General features: G+C 37.5%; 1 protein-coding gene across 7 annotated transcripts in view; it reads right to left on the bottom strand.

Moving 5' to 3' along the window:
* CADPS2 (calcium dependent secretion activator 2) overlaps positions 1–23,204 on the bottom strand; it is a 285,481-nt gene that overhangs the window by 144,316 nt on the left and 117,961 nt on the right. For all 7 annotated transcript variants that reach the window (XM_085042221.1, XM_085042198.1, XM_085042176.1 and 4 more), the window contains exons 6-7: positions 19,864–19,985; positions 4,814–4,925 (exon numbers count right to left, since the gene is read on the bottom strand). In XM_085042221.1, coding sequence (XP_084898347.1) covers positions 4,814–4,925; positions 19,864–19,985 — 234 coding nt within the window. The remainder of the gene's footprint in view (positions 1–4,813; positions 4,926–19,863; positions 19,986–23,204) is intronic.

Raw genomic sequence — 23,204 nt, 5'->3', positions numbered from 1 at the left:
CCCATATCTAGGAGAGAAAACACCTGAATGCAAAATATCTCAAGCATTTCCAGTGAGAGGTACTCTCAAAGAGGCTACTGAGAAAGAACCCCCCTGTTAGCATGGAAACAATGACCCTCAGACAGACATCACAGAGTGCTGACAGGCAGACTGCTTGGGGGGCAAGAGAAAAAGGGGGAGTGGAAGCAGTTTCTCATCATTTTCCAGACTTAAAAAACAAAAACAGAAGAACTCAGACCTGAGAAACCTCAGTAATTTCAAAGTGCAATGGAGAAACACAATCCCCAGGATGGCAGGTTTTAAATTAACAGCCCCAGAATGAAACTGTCTCTGCTCAGGGGCTCTTTGAATGTGGCACAGAAGATAAACAACATGCCCAGTGCAGTCAACATTCAGAAACCCAGCAATCCTGTGAGTATAGGTACCTAGCCAGTACTGCTATTTTATAACTTTAAATCAAATACAGAATAACAATACTAAAGGAAAAAAAAACCAAAAAGCATAGCTGCATAGTTAATTATTGCTGGCTGCAGCTGACTGTGACGCGCAGACTGTGAGACCATAGCTCTCTTTTAATTGAATAGTCAGAGAGGCAAGGCTGAAATATTCTCACATTCAAAAGTATCAGCAATCAAACACCACCTGCTTCTCTCACATTGTATCCACGTGTGTGCTAAGCAAGCACAATGACTGTCACTTTGCGTCACTAGGTTTGAACATCTTTATACACAAAGTACTGAACAAACAAAAGTGCTGTCAGATCCCTGTGCTTCAGAAACCACCAGGCTGATTTTTCAGAAACATTCACACCAAACTCTGAAGGCTTCTGCACACTTCCTCAGTTGTTGCATGTACAAATGCAAGCATCAATTCTGCCTTCTGAATGCATATACAAAAATTATTCCAGTGGCCAGATTAGTATCAGTCACATAAAATATATACCACAGATATCAAAGATATTTGAATAAAGTTCTTAACATTTCATCATTAGAATAAGTTCAGCTTCAAAGTTCAGCCTACCTCACTTTCTAGAAGTTAGGCAGGGATTCAACTCACGGTATGTAGAGCTCTGCACAAATACAGACACAGACCACTCCAAAAGATCATGTTCTGCAGAACCCAAATCCAGATAACATCCTTTCCCCTTCTGTGCAGCACACATCTCTGTTTTAAATTTCAGTGGAAAAATGAATTTGTACAACTGTTCTCCAGTTTGCGTAAAACAGAGAATAAATGTTAAGATTTATTTTTGTTTGAAAGTGCTCAGCAGGGAGCCAGAAGAACACCCTGCAGCAAGCAAAATCTTCTCTTGGCATTTACAACTGGATTTATTGGTATTTTTGGAGGAAGACAGCCATATCAGACAAGTGACACACCAAGTATTATTTCCTTTCAGTTAACCCCATCTTAAATGCTTTGAAGGGAGAAGATGTTAAGTACAGACATTAGCCCTTTTGTCACTTGGGGCTCACCTGGTGACTTCTGCAGCAGAGGCTGTGCACCCTCAGCCTGAGCTTCCAAACATGGAGTATATAAAACTTTAAGTATGCTCTGTCCTCTCTGCTGAAAGCACGAGCCTGCATCCCTCCTGCTCCCCAGTGAGCTAATTACTTCTGGAAATAAGTGGTGTCTTCTCTGGAAATGAGGGACCTGCTGATATCAGGCTCTACATCTTACATTCCTAAGAGAGAAATCACCATGCACTGATGGGTTCAATAGAAATACCTTCTCCTCTTCAGCTCTGGGGAAACCTTTGCTGGCTCCACATTTCATACTTTAGATATCTCTTCCTTAAAAACTGACCCCTTGGTGGCAGAAGAAACCTTTTGGTATGTGATGGAAGTTCAAAATTCAAATCATGTAGCTTGATGCTGCCTTCTATTTCTAATTATAGATTAAACAGAACAAAACCTTCAGAATAACTGCAAGGTATTGGAAATGCAAGCTTCAGTAATGTAGAAACTGGTATCAGGTCAAGACACACACTTTCAAGAAAGTACTTGACAGATGAGAATTAATGTCCACAGTAAGCCTACCTCAGAAGGGGCAGGTTTGAATTGAATTTTTAAGTACAGGAAAAATACCAGTAAGAAGTATCTTCAGGATAAGAAAGCTAGCTGGATCACAGGTACTCCTGCAAGTCACTGCATTGTAATGACCAGGCAATAAAGTTGCCAAACTTTATAAAAATTAGGCTTATTCAGTGGGATTCTGCATCTTTTCAAATTCTACTTGAATTTACATCTCTCAGACCTGAAAACAAAGACATCACCAACAAAAGTTTTCGAAAGCTAAAATGTGTACCATAAAGGTACATAGTACCACAAATTATTTTGTAAAAATTTTGCCAAATCTTCTCCCAGTCTCCCCTGAAGCATGCAACGACGAGTCTCAAATACTCTGCTTAAACCAGAAAAGTAAGTTGGAAGATTCTTTCTTCTCTGGAATTAAGTACCTACCCCCACAAGCTGGAAGGTGTCTGTCAGCAACTTCAGGTTTTACCAGATCAGGGAGGTGCAGAAGGCCAGACACCCAAACAGGTTAATTCACAGCCAACATGCCCTTTTTATGTGATTTTCCGCTGCTAAGGACCATGTGCTGTACATAAGGTCATTGTGGGAGGTTTATCTTTTACTGAAGGTATTCTTTGGCAAGGATGTGGGCTTGACATTTTTGGTAAACCAGGAGTGGATTATAAAATGGAAAAGCAGTATCCAGGCATCTCTTGGGTACTCCTATTTGCTATTCCAAATCTCAGCACAAGCTTTAATGGAAGGGGGGAAAAAAGGTGATGGCCTTTATCCTTTTTGACAAGGGAAAAAAAATCCAGCAAAAAGATATTATTCTAATAGTCTAATTCTGGTACAAACTGCCAAATCTCAGAGCATCTGATAAAAGCAAGCAAACTCTCCGCCAAAGAATACCAGGAGAGTAAGAATCTGAAACAGAAGATTGCTCTTTCCTGCTTCATCTTTTATACATCTTGCTTTGTCTCTGGGAAAGCTGGTTCAGACTCCAACAGCAGAACACTGAGCTCACTATCCCCCTCTCAATTACCTATGTTTTTCTCTCTTTCCCCTCACCCCTCCCAACCAAGAAACTTTCTGTAAACTGGTTTGACCAGCTGGCAAACACAGATGTGTCAGAAGGCATCCAGGAGTGTGCAGGGAGAGGAAGCAGTAAAAAACTCACAAACCAATCATTTGTGGCCACAGGACCCAAGTAAGTCAAAAGCTATTTTACATTTGAAATGTTTTCATTCTTTAAAATTAAATTAAATATTTTGAACCTCCTGTCCTAGCAACTCAGACAAGCTGCAGTATAAGAAAGCAGACCAAGGCTGGTACCTGAACTTTGGCTATTCGAGGTTGCACACAGAGGATCCTGCTAAAACCTGTGATCCTTAGCCTCTCTATACTGATGATGTTTCCTTCCTTCTCTGACTCTTTGGCAATGAGGATGTTGGCTACTGTTCACAATGGCCACGTAGTCCCTCCTCCACTGCCCTTCACCTTGGCACTGACTTCCCTTTTGCTTCTTTGAAAGGACTGAGCAAGGAGGGACAGAGACAAAACTTCTCTGTGTTTAGTAACACTATGCAGTTCCTGTAAGTTCACCCTTTAGTGTTTCTTTTGTTGCTCTGAATCCAGATATTGATGACTCTGGTTTGCTCTGTTGCACCCCTGGGCTCCTCTGTACCTGTCACACTGCCTGCCTGGCTCCTGCCTGGATATTATCCCAGTGGGAACCTTCCCCATGCAGATCCCATCTTCACCTTGAACAAGTCGCCTTGGAAGCTCCTTAGAAGGGTAGGAGTTGAGGCAAGAAGTAATCCTGAGCATACCATCCTGACCTTAAAAACTGACACAATGTAGGGGAGAATGTGTCTTTGTGCAGCCACGTGTGCTCAGAGGACACAAAGTGGAGAAGAGCCCTGCTCTTTCCAACAAGTTGTGCTTGCTTGAATGAGAAACAGCCAGGACTCTGATTGTAGAACTGAGCATCAAAATGTGAGGTTCTTTCCATGTGCTACAGGTCAGAGGGAAAATTTCAACAAGAGAAGAGGAGGAGATTTCCAGACCCTCTCCTCCTCATTCACCCTACCCTCTTATTTCTATGATATATTAGCTCTTGATTTTGGCCTAAGAAGGACAAATTTACAGAATTTGCAGAATAGTCTGAGTGGGAAGGGGCCCAGAAGGATCATTGAGTCCAGCTATTAAGTGGATGGCCCGTATGGCAATCAAACCTATGACCCTGGCATTATTAGCACCATCCTCTCACTAACTGAGCCAATCTTGGATTATCCTGTCAAGGTAGGGAAAACAACAAAACATAGGAGAAGCTTATGGGAGTACAAGAATAAGCTCTTATTTGACTCTGACATGTTATCTCCCTCAATCCTCCCCCAATCTGCTCCATCCTTCTACGACTTAAGTACTTCCTTTCCCCAGTTTTTGCTACATTTACTACACGCCTAGTCTTACCTCTCTCCCTTTCACTCCTAATTTGAATACTTAAAAGCTTAAATACTTAAATGCTATATGTCATGTAGAAATTAATGTTTTAAACACAACAAAGAGAACCACCATGGATGCCTGATGTAAACTTCTGAAAGGTAATCAAAGTCAACCCATCACATTTTGAATACTGGGAAAAGTCACCCTCATATAGAAAAAGCACTGTTTGGTAGAGCCACAGCAGAGCTGGCTGGTACTGAAGGCCTTAAACCATTTTATGGCATGTTTTAGCAATATTCACACTTCTACCCATCATTTCTCACATATTCCTCATGTCTACACATAATACTCACTCTTCCCAGCTCTTTATCTTCAAGTGCCAGCACCCCGGTGCTTTCTGTAAAGAGTTTTACTTTGACAACAGGCCGAGGGTGAGTAGTGGTGAAATCCCCTTGGGTTCCCCATCTGCAATAAACAAAACAACAGAATTTAACTGGGGCTGAGCACAGGCCTGAGAGTGATAGGACTGTAATCTTTCCTGCAGAATATTTATCAGTTCACTCCTGGAACTTAATTTTCAAGATTTGGAGGAGAAGGGCGGGAAAGGAAAGGGAGGCACATTTTTGAACATCCAAGATCAAACATCGGTGTAGAAAAAATGGCTTTTCTCTGCAATACAACAAATCAGGGTTTTCCTGCACAACTTCTGTCATAAAAACATCAATCCAAAAATTTTTTAGGGCAGAACTCAAAGAACAGAAATTATATCTTCATAGACATAAAAGAAACAAGCAAGAAAGCAAATAAAGAGATTTGTTTTCTATGAAATATATTCCCTATCTTCTGCTTAAAAATCAAATTAATTTAGCAAAGAATCACGTCTCAATTCACTTCAGGTGACCACAGTATGAATAAATTAGGAGACTCAGGCAGAGAAAACCTTCTATTTTATGAGACGCTACAACTTACTATGAGAATGCAGGAAAAACGTAAACACAAATACAAATAAAAGGAAAAAGTACTATCAGAGTGACTATAGCTCTGCAAGATAATTACTGCCACAAGGCTTCATGCTTTTAGAGAACCTTAATTAGGCAGACAGACTTCTAGTTGTTAATCTCTTATCTCAGTTAAGACACTTAGGTTGTATGCCTTCCCCCACTCCTCCCTGTGTGCCAGTGGTACAAAAAACAAAAGTTATACAAATTAGATAGCAACTTCCTTCAATGAACTATTCCATTTTTCTGAACAACCACATGGAGCTCACTGCATTGATTAAACTGACTGTGAATATGCTACTAGGTACAAACAAAATGCAAAAAGTAAGCACAGCTCCAGTTTCTCTTGATTTTGCTCACTGTGTGAGATATTACGATTATCAGATACTAATAAAAAAAAGAGATGACCTAAAGTGTATGCTCTATAAAAGGACATATTACACAAGCCAAAATCTTAGGCCCTCATTTAGAAAAAGCAGTAATTTTAATTTACATTCAAGAATACGCAATCTCTCCGGTATTGTAACATAAACATAGAGTAGCAATTTTCCAGCAAAGGGATCTTTTAGGCAAAAGCAAATGCTTCAACGAGCATGAGTTACAGACTTCAAGACCAAGTCTAGAAAGTAATAATCAAAACCAAAAAGCTTTAAGGAGGCAGCAGTTCTGTATAAACCAGTCCAGGCTGAATGTGCCTGACTATGAAAATGAGGTTTACTACAAATCAAGTGGATCTTGTTACATTTTGTCTTCTTTGCTTTGTCTAGGTTAGACAGGGGCTTACTCTGTGGTGTGCATCATTTTAGCCTCAGCAAAGTGATAATTGAAATAGAAGCTCTGACAAGAAATTACCTTTTGGAGTGGGAGAAAACCTGTTTATGATCTGATGTTAGATGCTGCAGCTGCAAAATAAGACAATGCCTAGCACTACTGCTTTCCCCAGAGGCGGTGCCAGGCATAGGTTTTGTCACAATACAGAAATGAAATTTCCAAGGAGAAAGGCACCTTTGTAAAAGATGAGATAGTTGTATCTTTAGTTTAGCCTCCAGTTCCCAGTATTCTGGAAGAATGCTACCTTGAAACTGGAAACACAATCCATGCACTTTGATAGCTGCACCCTCTCTCAGCTGACAGCTTTTTGTCCCTGAGCTTCCAGAAGCATTAAACTATGCCTGCCATAACAGACAGGATCACACAAAAAAACCAAGAGAAACTCCCATTAAAATAACAAAGCAAACCCAAACCTTCTCTAGACAGCTCTAGTGCCAGCACCCATTCATACAAAAGAGAAGAGAAACAAAAGGTAATGCTGACTGAAGGGAAGAGCCCAGCCTGTTCAGTGATCACCAGCAGCGACTCAGTTTCCACAAGCCGAGCAGCAGGTGTGTGCTTCAGCATTTGCTGGGGATCCAGCATCAGATTCAAAGAACTTCCCAGAAAGTGGTGTAGCTTTCTTTGGAGACCCAGGCTCCATCTCTGCAGGACACAACAGGCAGGGATGAGGCACACATGAGCCTTGCCCAGGGAGCCTGAGAAAATTTGCTCCTTCTCACACTTAGATGCACAGTGAGAGACTGATGAGAATGGGAGTAACATGGGGGCATCCACCTGTTGCTGGCACTCATGCAGTACCAGAAATCACCTTTAACATTGGATCTGACCACTAGCCTTGACTGACGTATTTCTCCCATCCTTTGTTCCATCTGCAGCAGTAAGTGAAAATCCTGGGCTGAAAAAAACCAGTCTGAATTAATTCCTAATTAATATTCATGGTAGCAATATTCCATGCACTGATCTGCATGCTCCTGGATGATTAGGACTTCAGCTGACTCTCATAGCCTCTTAGGAACATTTCTTTGGAAGCAAATTATCTCTAAGAGCAGATGGTCACAGATTTTAACATCATTCCTCATGAAAGAGCTCATGAGAAATCATGTTCTGTTAGCAAAGGCAAATCCAAGATTGTATCCTTTACTATCATATTTACTTGTGGGCATCTGATGTTCCTATCAGCTGCCAATATAATAGCAAAGTACACACAGCTCATCTTTTTGTTCCTTGTGTATTACTAGAACACAAGTCCTGCTTCTTTCAAGATTTGTGTTGTTGCAAAGGTATCAATTCACACCATTTGAAATCAGAAGTTGAGAGAACACAGCCAAAATAGAAGAGGTATCATGTTCATTTTAGTTTGCTCCATCCAAAAAAGAACTACACAAGAGACAAATCTGGTAATCCAGACAAACCGAGTTTATCTAGACAGATTGAGTTTATCTATATGCTGTACATTTAAAAGCACATTATTATGTTATTATGCATTCTCTGAATGCAACAGGCAACAACTGAAGCAGAAGTCAGAAATGACAGCCTAATCAAGACTCCCAGCTGCAGTCTAACCCATTGAATGTTCATGCTAATAACAATTTGCAATTTACATTTTTTTGTTTTGTCAGTATGAAAAGAGGTATAGCAAGAAGAATGGCCTTTCTGGCTATAGTTTGCACTGTCAACACCCCCTAATAAACTTCAGTACTGTTAGAAATAAAATTCTGATCAGTAAAGATTGTGCCATGAATATAACAAGATACCAGGAACTCAGTATTTAATAAGGATGTCTCAAAATAAGAGATAGACTGAGTAAAGCATGCAGTTTACATAAACTAGACTATTTTGAAATACTCTTTACTGTTTTGAAATTATATAGGTGCTCATGATCTGTCAGATTTCAACTTTATTCTTCCACCTGGCTGTTTCTTTTATGACACCTGGTCAGACTCCAGTCAAAAAACCAGCAATTTTTTTATTCTTCCTGTTTATGAAAAATACCCAATTTTAACCAAATTCCATTTAAATGGATATCACTTTCAGCTTCTATATCTGTGAGGGGAAAAAAATTATATCAGATTTTCAGCATACAATCAATTTAAAATTTATTACAATCTAAATGCCAACAATAACTTTGAATAAAGTACTGTTCCATCAGCATCTAAAAACTGTGTAATTAAATGGCATAAATCTTGCCTATAATGCCAAGATTGTAAATATAGCCTTCCTAGCCAATAAATAAGATTTTAATGAATCACTTGTTATTTCCACTGTAAAATTCCATCAATTTTTTCTATACATTTGGATATTTATTCTAGATCTATATACCTGTTCAAAGAGCTGGTGAGTTCATTGGTGCAAATAGGTTAAGTGAATACCTAATAATTCATGGAATCAGAACATGAACAGTAATTATCATTATGTAAATCTTGAGCACCATTACTGTAATTTCTTATTTCAATTTATAGATTTTACATGCTACTACAATTACATTCACTTTGTTTCTCAAAAATCTAATTCTTTTCTTCCACAACACATTTGTTGTCTGTCAAATGCATTTATTGACACCTATTAAAGCATCAATATTTCTGGTTCTTGCATCTGCTTAATCTAATTGGAGTGAATATTTTAGCAGAACATTTCCTTTAAATTTGAAAGCTAAACTGCTAGGTACAGGTCAGATAAATCTACATTTTTCTTTTAAGTTCGGGGTTGCACCCTGATATTTTTCCTGGAGAAAATACAGTACTTCCCGGAATTTTTTTTTTTTCTGAACCACAGATATCAAGTCAATCATCATACAAAGGATTGTTCATATTATTCCCAAGACAAAAGCTTTTTAATTGTTTAATTGAACTACTTTCTGTTTTAAATAGGAACTAACAATGTGGTCTCCAGAATTTGAATGTCGAATAAAGAAAACTTACTTTTCTTTATATTTTAACTTTTTTCACCAATAACTAAAATATTTTCAGCATGAAAATAAAACTTGCAGCTGACTTTTAATTTTCATACAGATAAACCTGTAAGTTGTAACCTGGCTTTCTGTGAGAACAGAAGCAATTCATAGGTGCCACTTTGATCTTGTTTAAGGCAAAGTATATTGCAGGTAATTTACTTAAAGCTTGCTCTCCTCCTGAACTCTGCAAGGGTGAGAAGAAGGAACAAGCACATTAATTCATCTGTCTTCTGAAATTGTTATATACAAACAGTGTACCTTCAGCAAATCTCAACTAAATAGAAAAATGCAATGCTTCATATTTGTAATAGCACGTTTTAACTATCAAATGTATGCAAGCAATGGAAACAGAAAATCAACCACCTCCACACCTTTGGAAGAGCCATTGATTTTTGAATATTGGTTCAATGATTTTTGTTAATGTGAACAATTTTGGTGATGAAAGTGTCCAGATGGGAAGTGCAAAATTTTAGATAAAACAAGTATGGATCTCATGCAATATTTATGTTAAGTTAAATAACTACAATTATTGCATGGTTGCTTGTTTAGTTTTTTTTAATCTTGCTAGAAGAACCTTCAAAAGTAACTATAATTTCAGCACTAACTGCTGCAGCATGCTCACAGCACTGTCAGCTACAGCCCATGTAGCACACTGGAGACCACTAAAACCAACTTCAAGTCTGAAAAAAACCCTAATTCTGCCTCTTCAAGCTCACATTTTGCCATATAATTTTCCTTTGTTTACATAATTTTTCTGCTTTTACCTACTCATTCTCTTTACTATAGAAACCACAGTGATTTGATGTTTGCTCATCTTTAACCATAAGCCACAGTCTTTTCACCATATTTCTCTGCTCCTGTCAGAGGTACGTGGGCTGATACAGTAATTAGTGACAAAATCTACTGCCAAAGTTTATTTCCCTTCACTGCAAAAGTACCTACCACCAGCAAGAAGGTGAATGTTTATTTCAGTTAGAGATTTATAACTGTGTCATGCACACCCCTCTAAGTGAATTTATTTTTCTACTTCAGTTTGGAGCACATTTCATACACTGGAAACAGCAGCAAATTTCTCTCTCAGGTTTTCCATTCAACTCATGGTCTCTGTTTATCAAAACTATTTTTATGAGATCATGGGAGGGAATTTAATAAAATTTATTATTCCAAGCAAAGATCAAGAAATTTTAGTTTAGCCTTATTTACTGGAATACTTTATTTCTGATTTAATATCAAATCCATAGAATTTTTACACCACTTATTGTCCTCAGCAATATGGAAACCTCCTTTTTGAAACCAGTACCTGAGTGTATTGATCTCCTTGGTGCCAGCTTTTGCATCTTTCTCACTTTGATTCTTGGTTTAAGTCTTCTGCATATCCTCAACAGATTTCTTAACTATTCATTAAATTACCTTAAGAGGACTTCTGGAAGTGTTTTCTTATTTCCTATCCAAAAAGGGATGTGGACTGAACTGGAATGAGCAGGAAGACCCAGCCAAGCCAGTTTGTTAGGCATCTTACTGCTCTGCAGGAGTAGGGGATTTACCAGCCCTCCATCTCTGCACATCTTAGAGCTGGACTGGAAATAGAATGTTGAGGTCTCTGTAATATCTTTGTGTTTCAACTATTTCAAGATCTGTAGCAACTCTGCTGTTTCTACTTTGTTTAGAAACAAACTTGAACTGCAGAAAAACAGGTATCTATAACCCTCAGTTTAGAAACCCTACCCACAGTGCAAGTTGTGAGATGTAAGGCTGGGAAACTAAAGGACGAGGCTCAGCACCTTCCTGACACATCCAACCACACTGATGCATTAAAACACTTCAAATCCAGGTCTGACAAACATTCTGTTGAAAGTGAAGGATTGTGTGAGTGTGGAATTTATGAAGTGTTGCATATTACTATGTCCAGCTGCATGGATACAGACAGAGAGAGAAAATGTGAGACTGTGAGCCAGGCGCTGAACCAGCAGGGCAAGTCACCCCACAGCAATCTGACAATAAATCTCTAATTTGACAACGAGGCTCCAACTCAGCCAAATAAAAATAGAGTTAAATCCATACTTATCTGATTTTGGTGTTTTTACTGAGACTCCTAAAAAGAGTATTAGTGGGTGCTAATTGCTACTAGTTCTTCCCCGCTGACACTTGGAAAAATATCATAAGCATTTCATTTTCTCTTATGAGCACAGAAATACCAATCCATTTATAAATGCTTGACACCAGGATGCTACACTAGAAAACACAGATTTAACTCTAACACCTATCTCATACAAACCAAAAGCATGCTTATTTTTTCTTTTGACCATCATACAAAATAATATGAATATTTCAGCTTCTCCCTTTGGAAAAAGGCTGTTGAAAGTTACTGCACATGCAACAGAAGTTTATTATGCAGCACTAAGGATTTAAAAGGGTAAAGATTATTCCTTATATGCTACATTACAATCACTATTTATATATATATTTTTATTTATTTATGTGTGCATTCTCCCCTACATCAGTGAGATCTGGAATTAATGTTTGGAACCACAAGGGAAAGAGATTGTGTGCTTGTACATTTCTATAATGTTTATAATGGGATTTACATTGTAAATGTTTTTCCTGGAAAATATTTTTTTATTTCTCTATTTTAAAATTACTCATTTATTTTAATGGAAGAACGAGGAGCATAATTTCCTCACTCAGAGCAAGTACATTAAACTGCAGCTGAACAGCAAGGCATAAAGAAAGTTCTAAAGAAATCATAAAATCCTTTCACAGTAAAAGCACAGACAAGCCCCATGCTCAGGTAAACTGAACCATGAGTTTGGCCTTTCATCACTGACCTCATCTAATTTTTTGTGATGCTGCTCTTCCCTGTGTTATTGTGATTCCACTATTTTATGTGCAAATCTGGAGGAGAACTACAGATTCTTTGTTTCACAATCCCTATAAAAGAAACACTGATACATTGCATAAATACTTTCTGTATTGAGCTACTATCTTATGGGCTGTCAGCTATTGAAGGCACCTGACAATGGTAATGGTTTTAACCCTGAGGTTCCCATCAAAATGCTCCTAAAGCTACAAAATATAGATAGGAGAAAAATAATTTGTTCTGCAAAGATGAATGACAGGAGGAAGGGAGAGTACATAAAAAAAGGTATACCCATGGAAAGTCATGCAATTGCCTTTAAAGGTCACCTTTGATTCCACCTAAGCAGAGTCTACACTACTGTCTTTTACCATTTAACATTTATTTCTGTCTATATGGGAACTTTTGACCTGGCACACTAGAGGTTTGAAATGCAGACTAACAAACCATCTCTTCAGCACTTCCCTTACAGAAAATTTGTGTTCAGCACCTGTAGCTGCACACACTAAGCAGCCCATCATTTAATTTCTGAATGCTTTTTTGTTGAGTCATGGTCTAGTATAGTCACTCAAAAAAAAAAAAAAAGTTTCGGTAATTTTTTACCTTTTCTATGGATTCAGCAGCAAAATTGAGGGGTTTTAGGGTGATTGTTACATAACAATGGAAATCCCTTCTTGGAAATTTTTTCTCAAGAACAGAAAGCTCCAAACTGTATCCTTACCTCAGCAAGAGCAAGGATAGTGTTTTGATGGATATGCTATATTGTAAAGCTCCTATACACAATTAGACTAATATGAAAGGAAAAAAGAATAATCTGATAATATGCAATTTTTTTTCAGGATTTGCTTTTGGTAAAGTAACAACTGTTTTAAATTAAGGAATTGATAGACCTTAAAATTACTGTTTATCTCAGAGCTAATAATGATCTATGCACAACCATGCATTTATTTTTAAGCATAAAAAATTATTAATATATGAAAAAATCACTTGTAAAAAAACACAAGACCGTGACTAGTAGTTTTTTTTTAAAATGAAAAACTATCTAATAGAAACCAGAAAGGCAAACCAGAAGAGAGGTTCAGTGCATAATAAGCAACTAAGTAAAAACACTCATTTAGGCTTCCTACACTGAAAAGGAGAAAAGTGCACTCTAGCAGTACAGGATGCTATTACGACAAGTATTGTCATTACAAACATAAAACATTCTGAATGAATTATTAGCCTTGCTTTCCCATCTCACTTTCAATATAGGCAACCAAGACAAGCCAGAGTGAAAATTTTCATGGGTATGTATCTGGACTGACACACTGCCAGGCACTGGCAATCACTGGTACATATTGAGTGAAAAATTCATGAGAGGCATTACCTCCTGTTTCCTACCAAGGTTCAAATCCACCTAGAGACTGGTGATGGACACGAAGGCAAGACATGGTCATTTATACTCTTGAAATTTCTATATGCATATTTAATTCACTTTTTCCTTGAAAAAGATAATTATGAATCCATCATAACACTGTTAAAATTTGCAACTCCTATTTGCTTCATGTTACTTTGTATTTCTGTGACACTTTAAACTTTCAAAATGTTGTACAAACATTGATAAACTCACAGTACTTTGATGAAGCAGCTAGATGCTGTCATGTCAGTCTAAAGATGTGGGAAAACAAATCACAAAACAGACTGACCTACCTGAGCCTGCAGAGTTATCAGGGAAGAGCCAAGCATCAAATCAGAAAATGTCAGTATTCCAGTTGGCATAAGACCAGTTGGTGTGTTTTATTCTGAAATCCTTTCTACTGCTTTTTCTGACTCCTACTGCTCTTATCAGCTGTCCACACTACCCTGTCTTTGTTTTTGCTGTCCTCCTACTCTCAATCTGCTGGTATTACTTTCAAATAGGCACATTAACCTGTAGACTCACACCTTTAATGGTGTGTAGTTATTAAGAAATTTCAGGATCTATAAATATATTTTCTTCATCTGTTCAGTGGACTATTCTCTATTCTAAAAGTACTGGACCTCTTGATACCTCTGAGGATCAATGCACATACTAACACAGCGACAGCAGAGAAGAGTCTGCCCATAGTGGGGTGAAAAACTGTTTTCTAAATGTCATGAGCATTTGAGATGTATAAAGTATTCTTAGCCTGAACAGGATCGAAAAGCAAAAAATTCTTTCTTTCAAATCCTTTTTCTACAGATTTCTCTTTACTCAAAACAACAACCATAAAGTAAATTAAGCTGTAAAATTTGTTCCAATTTAAACACTGTATCTAGTAAAATGTTTAACATTTAATTTGAATGTACCTGTGTCATATTGCTCACAAGGAATATAAGGAAATTTTTGAAAGGTCTCTTCCGACCAAAATACAAAAAGAGGATATTTTTAAAATGTAAATAGGACATTTAGGTCATATCAAAATTTAAGAGGAATCCAAAGGAATTGTTTTCATGCCAACTATTGTCCACAAACAATAATTAAATTTTTCAAAGATAAGACAGATGCAGACCACCCTAAAACACAATTTTCAAATCCACTCTACCAAAGTATTCCAGGAGGGGACTGGAGGCAAAATTTGAGGTAATCCTGCTCAACCCCTCCTTATTTTTTTGATAGCCCACATCCCTCTAAATGATACTTTACAGGCTGCCTTTGCCTTCACTTTGACCCAGCCAGAGATCAGGTAGCTATATCAGAATAACGCTTAGCCTGATCAAAACCATTTTGCTTATAAGCAGAATTTAATTAGCTTTTGCTCCACCATGCAGTTCATAGCCAAATGCCTTCCAGCTTTAAGCAAGATCACACATCTCTATGTGCCTTAGCACAGTGTTAGGGAAAGCTTATGTCTGCCTGCAAGATATTAGTTCCATTTGCTGTGGATCAGGTGGGAACGAAAATGGAAACAGATAAAACTTGTACATTAAGCAGCATGTAAACAGGCTTCCTCCAAGCTCTGAATCTTATGGTGAAAAGCATGGGTGGGACATGTATCTTCAAACCCAAAGATTTCCAAACTGCACTGTGAAATAAAACTGGCATCAGCCTTGCAAGAGACGTGTAGTGTAATATTACATTTTGAAAGAAGACAGATACACAGCTAGTCTTTCCTGCAGTGCCCCGAGATGAGGACGGTTAATACTCTATATGTATTATATATACGTGCCTTGGTGACATAAGGATTCCATTTTTTATTAATTATCCAAATAGAGCAGGGAATACAACCAACCTTAATTATCTCCTTCCATCCTAATTTCTTCCATGGTTTGCTTCTTTATCTGAAAACCGAATATTCCCTTCTAACAGCTGCAGTGAAGATGAAGATGACGAAAGAATACTTTCTGATGTTTGGAAAATGATTGTCACATGTTATAAATGTTATTAATCCTTTTTTCCTTCAGAAATGTTGTCTTAGGACACATCCTCAAAACATCCTATTAAAAAGTACTACCTTTTTCATGAGCAAACATGTCACTTAAGAAAGTTTTAAATTTTAGAAATTAGGCCTTTTTTCCCTTTTTTTCCTTTAAACTGCTCTATGAAAATTTTGCTATGCAATTTTAGTTAATGTATCCGCAAGTTCTCATACTTCAAGTACTTTATGGAATTAATGATGGTAGAATATGGCATAAAAATGTGAACAGCATTTACTTTATTTGTGCAGCAGTGACTGAGGTTCCCTGCCTCTTCTAGTCAGATTTAATCATGCATTCTTCACATACTTTTAACATATAACAGCCTTTTTAATAAGATTCTGCAATCACTGGCAGTAAAATATAATCATCTTATTTGTCTTGTTCACATGAAGAATGTCCTATCTCTATGAAAGTTTTCCTTCATCAAGATATGACCTTTTCCTATTGTATAAATATGTGATGAGAATGTCACATGTAGTGCTAAATGATAGCATGTTGCCATTTTTTATTTTTAGGCATGCTTATACATGCCTAAAACATGACGCTTTCAAGAAATCACATTATTTTATACTCAAAATGAATAAAAAGCAAGGATAAGAAAAAAAATGTGGATACCAGAGTCTACAAAACTAAAAACAAGGCCACTTCAGTAACATTTGAAAAATGAAATTAGCATGGCTTTTTGCAGATGACCCCCTGTGGCATCACAGCAACAAAGTTATGCAAAGCTTCACACAACTAAAAAGGCCTTCTGAGGGCTCTGCTTGCTGATCTTTGGTAGAAAAGGTCACAGGCTATGTTGGAGGGATTTTCAGCAGGGCTAAAAGGCAGGAAACAGTTGGAAGGAGTGAAGAAGTATTTCACAGGCAGTTATAAAAATTTTATAGGGTTTGCATGTGAAGCTGTGTAAATGATCTGTTTGTAAAACTTCCAAGACATAAGCTCAGTAAAACTACATTATTCTGTAGCATTTGCATTTTAGAATGACCATTAGTTACTCAGTAAGATACACATAAGCAGGACTTTATTTAGCTTGCTAAAGAAGAAAATTAAGCACTTAAAAACAAACTAACGAAGTTATTATTCAAAGAGAGAGAAAGCAGACAGGGATCAAATATGTTAAGAAACCAGAAGACTTTTATTACTGATGAAAACTATGTTCTCCTTCCAGGGACTTTAATCAGGCATCTTCCCTTTAAGATAGAACATTGCTTCTAATTTTCTTATTACTCTTATGGTGGCACTCAGGAATTTAGAGGAACACTTACATAAAAACTTATCAAAATAATTGAGAAAATATTCAGCATTTTGGAATAGTGGATAAATTATTAATTAAGTCTGCACTTGACTCATGCTTTCCTTAATCTCCCCTCTGAGATCACACTGGTTTGCAGTGGCATTTTGAAACATTCATCTGAGTATCTCATTTTCTCCTTTTCACTGTCAAAGATTTTGAAACTTCTGATTGAGTAGTAGCATTGCACTGCATACACTGATGTTTCACAGATGAAAAAAATAGGCATAAATAATTCTTTATACTGCTTTTTTTTCACAAATGTAGCTACCAGTTCAAAACTATAAACTGACTACAGAAAAATGTGTGTGACAAGCACATGATTTGGAGCTCTTGCCAGCAGTCTCCCACAGCAGGCTGGCAGTAATCATTCACTTTTCATCACTGTCTCATTCTGTGCTTAGGATGAGAGCTTTGGTACCCTTTCCTAGCTGCACGTCCTACATAAAATCTGAAGTTATGATCTCCTCCAGTCTCACTGATACTTTTTCTTCTTATCAGAAACAGAGTACCAAAAATTACACCAGTAAGAAGCCAGCTCCAGCAGCAGGCAAAGTAGGCAGGCAGGAACCTCAGGCATCTGACAGCTGTTTTTTCTGTTTCAGGAAAGAGATGGTCTGGCTGTGCTTGCCCACCGGCACTCTTCCACCAGTGTAATTTCTGATTAAACTCTGCTAAGCCCTCTTAGTTGCCTCTGCCACCAATCAATAAAAGCAATATTGCTACTGCCAAGAAAACCTGATTTGGCTCTAACAGAAAAACTAAACTGCGGAAGAAAGCATGTCCCATCCCATAGGCAGCTTCCTCCATCTTCTTACTGTTTACTCATAATTTGCTAATTTCATGCTTGTCTAATTTAATATCCTCCCCCATTGCCTCAAACGACATCTCTATCTGTGCTCAAAAGCTACGTCTTTAAATGCTCATAATCATACTGCATGCCAATGTCTCTGAATCACTCTTGTCATAAAGGGACAACAGTACAACTCAGAGGAGCACAAAAACTAGATACTTTTCAGAGCTCTATAATCTTTTCCCCTTTAAGTCACACTGCTTACAGGACAGCAGGTCAACAGCACCAGTAACTCCCATTCCTGTGCTTCAAGAGTTCAGAGCGTCACTCAAAAATTCATCTTCTAAAAAGGCATAACTTTTTCCTAACAAATCCATATGAGTTTGGTTCATACAACATCACTTATATGGTATAGCCCATAATCAGTCTTTCTCCCATATTTAATCAACTCATACCTTTTGAGCCTGAAATTCATTAAATCAGTTTACAAGCTTGGAGAAGGTCCTAACATTACACCATTTCCTAGAAACACTGCAGTTATTCTTGTATTGACTGCATCTTTTCCAGAACTTTCTTTTCACAAAGCTTCTACTTTTACAGGTAGGAAAATCAATTCATCTGTTAGTAACTTTTAATTGATGCATCTACACATTTCTGATTGATTTTACCCTTACCTTAACCTGCAGTATGAAATAAGTAAGCCATGAACTGACTGTGAACCACTGCTGTCATGTTTTGTTCATCATATCTGGAAAAAGCTAGAGAAAAAATACCCTCAACATCCACAGACTGTTTTCTGACAGGAAGATAAAAAGGCCCAAAATTCCAATATTTGTGTATTTAAAGACTCATACCAATGACATCAGAGGTTAGCCAAGCATTTTAAACAGACCCTAACAAGGGTAAGGAAAAACAGAAATACACCATCAGAAGAAACAAGAACCTTGGCTGTGACAGCAGGCAAAGGCTGTACGCACTTGTTGCAGAGAACACTATGAGAGCAACTCTGATTTTGAAGACAAAGGACAGTTTGGAGCTGTGCCCTCCATGAAAAAGCCTCATGGGTCTTGTGGGACCCTAAGCCACCAGAGAAAAGCCCAAACAGTTAAAAAATGAGCAGGTGATGTTGAATACCCACTTATGACCTTGCTTCAATGTGAGCATCTGTGTGTCTTTTGCATCATTGTTCCTCTTAGAAGGTCCTCAGGTAGTACATGGAAATGGTAAGAATAAGCATTCCTATACCCTGGAGAAGGAACACAGCCAGGGACCACAACAAATGAATTTTACAGCTTGTCCCACATACTTAGTGTTCTGCAAAGCTGTTTTAATTTGCTGCTGGCTTACTTGCCAAGGAAATTCACCGCAGCAAGAAGAAAGTCCACCAGATTAGATCTCTTCCTACTCCCACCCCTAGAAGAGACAGATAAAATGTGGCTTGTAATTTTGCCTAACAAAAGTCTGTCTTTGTGGTCCGAATGGAATAGAAACTACCACCCCAATTCCAGAGAAGACATTTTATCAGCTATTGTAACAACTGCAATTATTAAATTGTCTTTCACAAGGCACACTATGGTGCCAGTAAAATCCCAACATGCTGTCTGATAATCCCAACATGCTGTCTGGAAAGTTATCTACAGAAGATTCCAAATGACATTTTAACAGAGAGAAAAGTGTCTGAAGACAGTGTGCAGGTCAAACAAATCAACCAATTTAATTTCTTACTCTCTGCTACACTAACTGGGTCAACTACAGACGGTATGATGTTACCCCCTCAAAGTCAGTTTACTGACTGCCTCCATCAAAAATTAATTGAAAGAAGTGGATCCTATAATTTAAAATGAAATAGGCTCAGCAGGTGAGCAAGTTTTGTCAAGACTGATTACTGAGTATTGATTTCCCTCCAATTGTACAAGTTACACTCCACAAGGCCACCTGCACATTAACCTAGAATACATAAAATCACCTCGGGCTAACATCTATCAAGAGGTTTGTATTTTTGGAGGATGCAGTCTCTAGTTCTTTTCCTCATCTATACATTCAAGGCCTTTCATTTGGACAGAATCCACACTTTTTACTTACTTCACCTGAAATAACTATTATTTGTATTTTAATTTTTCAGAAAGAATTTAAGATAACTACCCAGGAAAAAAACTTCACATAGCCTAGCACCAAGCTAATTGTAAAAATTGTAAAGATAATCAGACAAGTTGTCCCATCACAGAAAAGAGATACTGGGTGCAGCAACAGCAGAGTGGCTTACTGTGGCCTGGAAGCTTCTGCTTGGTCTGTCTGAAGCTTCTCGCCCCCTTCCACTTCCATGGTGCAGTAGACAATCCGATTGGGAGCAACTGACTTTAAACCTTGGACCTCCATTATAACAATCTGAGGGAAAAAAGCAAATAGTTTATGCTTCAGAAAAAATGACACAGCACAGTTATTGCACTGCTAAGCTCTGCAAAGGAAAAAAAAAGAAATAAAAAAAAGAAAAATCCCCAAAGTCCCAAAGTTCACTCACTCAAATCTTAAAAGACAGAGGAGAGTTTTATCTTCTTTTTCCACTTTCATCAACATCTAGTAGGAATTGATATTTTTGCTCTGTTTCTACTTGGATAATGACCCAGAACTCACTTCAATCACAATTTAAATGTCAATAGTGGAATTTGAGACTAAGGTCTGAATATCATTCTCTAGCTTTATACATGAGGAAATGAATCTATTAATCAGTTATCTAAGTGAATATTTTTACAACAAATAGTTTACTAAGTCAAATGGCAAACACGTAAGTACACTGATCACATCTAGAAAGGTAAATTATGGTGCTGTGTCACTGGAGGTTGCAATCCCTGAACCTCAGAGGGGATTTGGTGGTGTGCTGACCAACAGGCAGGTCAGAACATTGGTGTCAGCTCCTGTAATTTTCTTCCCCACTATGCACCTCTTTTTCTTCTCCTGGTGCACTACTTACAGTCAGGTTCAGTATGCACATGGGGAAGAGGGAGAGGAGAAATAGAAAAAGCCACTGCTACCAGCTGTGCCCTGAAAGTTTTCCTCGCCGCAGAAATTATGAGCTTGGCAGATCCTGTAGATTTTCACCTCCTCTAGACTACTCTACACTAGCTCAGAAAAGCCAAATGTAGCTCTATTTTAAATGCTCTCTGCCTTTTATAAATCTTACAGTTTGTCATAGTGTGAGCTTCTTGGGATTTTTGCATTTCAGATGTTTCTAATTCAGACCTGAGAAGACAGTCAGGTTCCCCTGCTTTCTTTGGAAAAGCTACTTTTCTTGCCAGTTCCGTTTGGGTCCTTGCAAAGAAACTGGGAAACATGTACTCTATCAGCAAGAGAAGCTGTCCTCAACTGATCCTTACACATAAACAAAAATTTGTTTAATTCATTTTAAAAGGTCCTGGAAGTAATGACTACCTTTGGTCTCATTAGAGGCAATTGGTTTCTTAGGTCAGAAAGCAACTATTCAAATATGCTGCTAATAAACTTCTTTGTACTTGTGCCACTTTGCTCCAATTCAAGTAAATTAAACCAGACTTCTCCCCCAGCTGTAAAATCCTTTGTACTGTAAAACTCCCAGGACCTTAGTTAAATGTCTTGTAAAATTGCTGGTTTGTAAATACTACAGTGACATGACAGTCATTGATCATTCAGACTATTTTTATATTGCTCATAAATTATCAACACTGACTATTATGCTTTATAAATAATAGCAGCAATTCAGGGAGAATGACAAAGTCATTCCTCTTTTCCATCTATTGTTGTCCAGGAATTCAAGTAGTTAGATCACTGAGACACAGCACTGAAGATCCTTCTAGGTAATACTGCCTATATGGTCATTCCACATACCAAATGTATGTCCTTGCTGAATACTGACCTTATGTTTATTCATTTTTATATTGATACTTCTTTTCCTGAGTTTCCAGCTTAATTGCACAGTACATTTTTGTTTGGTAACAATTCTGGATTTCAGCAATGGAAAAAAGTTGCATTTAATTCATTCCAAAGGAAACTGTCACTAGTGGATGTACTAGCTCATTAGCTGATAAACAGCTTCCTAAATGTTTGTCTATTTCTGAAACTGTCTAACAGATGAAGAATATAAATGTGTTCTCCTACTATGGTCTGTATTTTTTTTCTAAATTTCTACAAACAGGATATTTAAGAAAACATCAAACTTGCAAAAACAGTGACTGTAGCTTGCAGTGATGTTAAGGGATGTCTCTGACCTTTGTCAGCAAGGTCCACTCCCACTAGAACATTGTTAATATTACTAGCAACTTTTACTGCTTGTAATAACAACACTCAGTGACAGCAAGATCCCTGGACACTTTATTCCCCATCTAAAAATTCTTGGGTCCTTACACTGTCCTACATGATGGAGATTTCCTGTTAATTCACGTGCCTGTTCAACAGCCCTCAACAGGGATTTTGCTGGTTACCTACAACTGAGTCCTCACACAAGATGTGACATAGATATGTTTATGTGTTATTCAGAAAATGTGAAATTGTGTACATATGACTTCACATTTTCAAAAAACTAAGTACTCTGTCTTCAAGGAAATGCAATCAGCATTTCTTATTTGGCCATTTGCATAGAAAATAATCCCATCTTCTGTATTTCACTCTTCATTAATATAAATTCAACTGTTTCCCTTTGCCCTTATATCTTCTGAGATTTTGCTTCCCAACAGCAAAATATGCACATGCTGTTTGGCAAGAGAGTCAACTTATGTGGTTACTATCGTGTTTAAAATTAGTATCTGCCCTACTAAAAACTGTCACATGTAGAGTAATACTTTAATTCTTTGCTTTGCACAGGATGAACTTATTAGATTACATATCCTGCAGCAAATCTCTTTATCGCTGATGGGGAAAAAGAAAAAAAACAACTTAGTTCACCAAACCTAACAGTCTATATTTCTGGTGGAAGAGGGGAAGTGCCATGAACAAAGCAAAGCTGTTATAAATTTACCAGAAATTACAACCCCTGTCTTTTTCATTTCACGATTATTTCAAAGTTTTACTGTGCTTTCCCCCTAAATATCACATTGTGTTTATTACATAATAGTTCTCTCTGGAGGGACGGAGAAGGCTTTTCTTCCTCTTATATCCATCACCAGGCAAAGTTTCTTGAAGACCAGAAATATTATTGCCAAACTTTTTTAGGCACTTTTTGAATTCTTCAGAACTACTATTTGTAAATGCTATTTATGGACCATTCCAGGCCTGGTATTCCCCTTGAGGCAGACACAGCACACAAGATAGACACATACAGGATTCAGCACAGGAGTTATAAATACTTCTTTTTCAAGCATAGAGCCTGCACTCTAGTTTTACATGCTTGATAAACTAACACTTTTTGGCACATAGAATGACAGATCTTACTACTCTTTGAAAGCTAATATTGGGCTTTTACATTATTAGTTAGTAACATTAAAATTGCACATAGCGGGATAAGTAATTTCTCTGTTTTACAAAGAACTGAAACTTTTTCATTGTCCATATTTGATGTTCTTAATTCTACACCTTTAATGACAAGATGTGAAAAATTTATTATTTCAACAAAACACAAAGAAAACCAGATACTCATTT

The sequence above is a fragment of the Lichenostomus cassidix genome, chromosome 1Aa (genome assembly GCF_008360975.1).
Source record: "Lichenostomus cassidix isolate B80296 chromosome 1Aa, HeHo_3.0, whole genome shotgun sequence".
Classification (NCBI taxonomy): Eukaryota; Metazoa; Chordata; class Aves; order Passeriformes; family Meliphagidae; genus Lichenostomus; species Lichenostomus cassidix.
The sequence above is the reverse complement of the archived record's forward strand: the minus strand, read 5'-3'. Positions and strand labels throughout refer to the sequence as shown.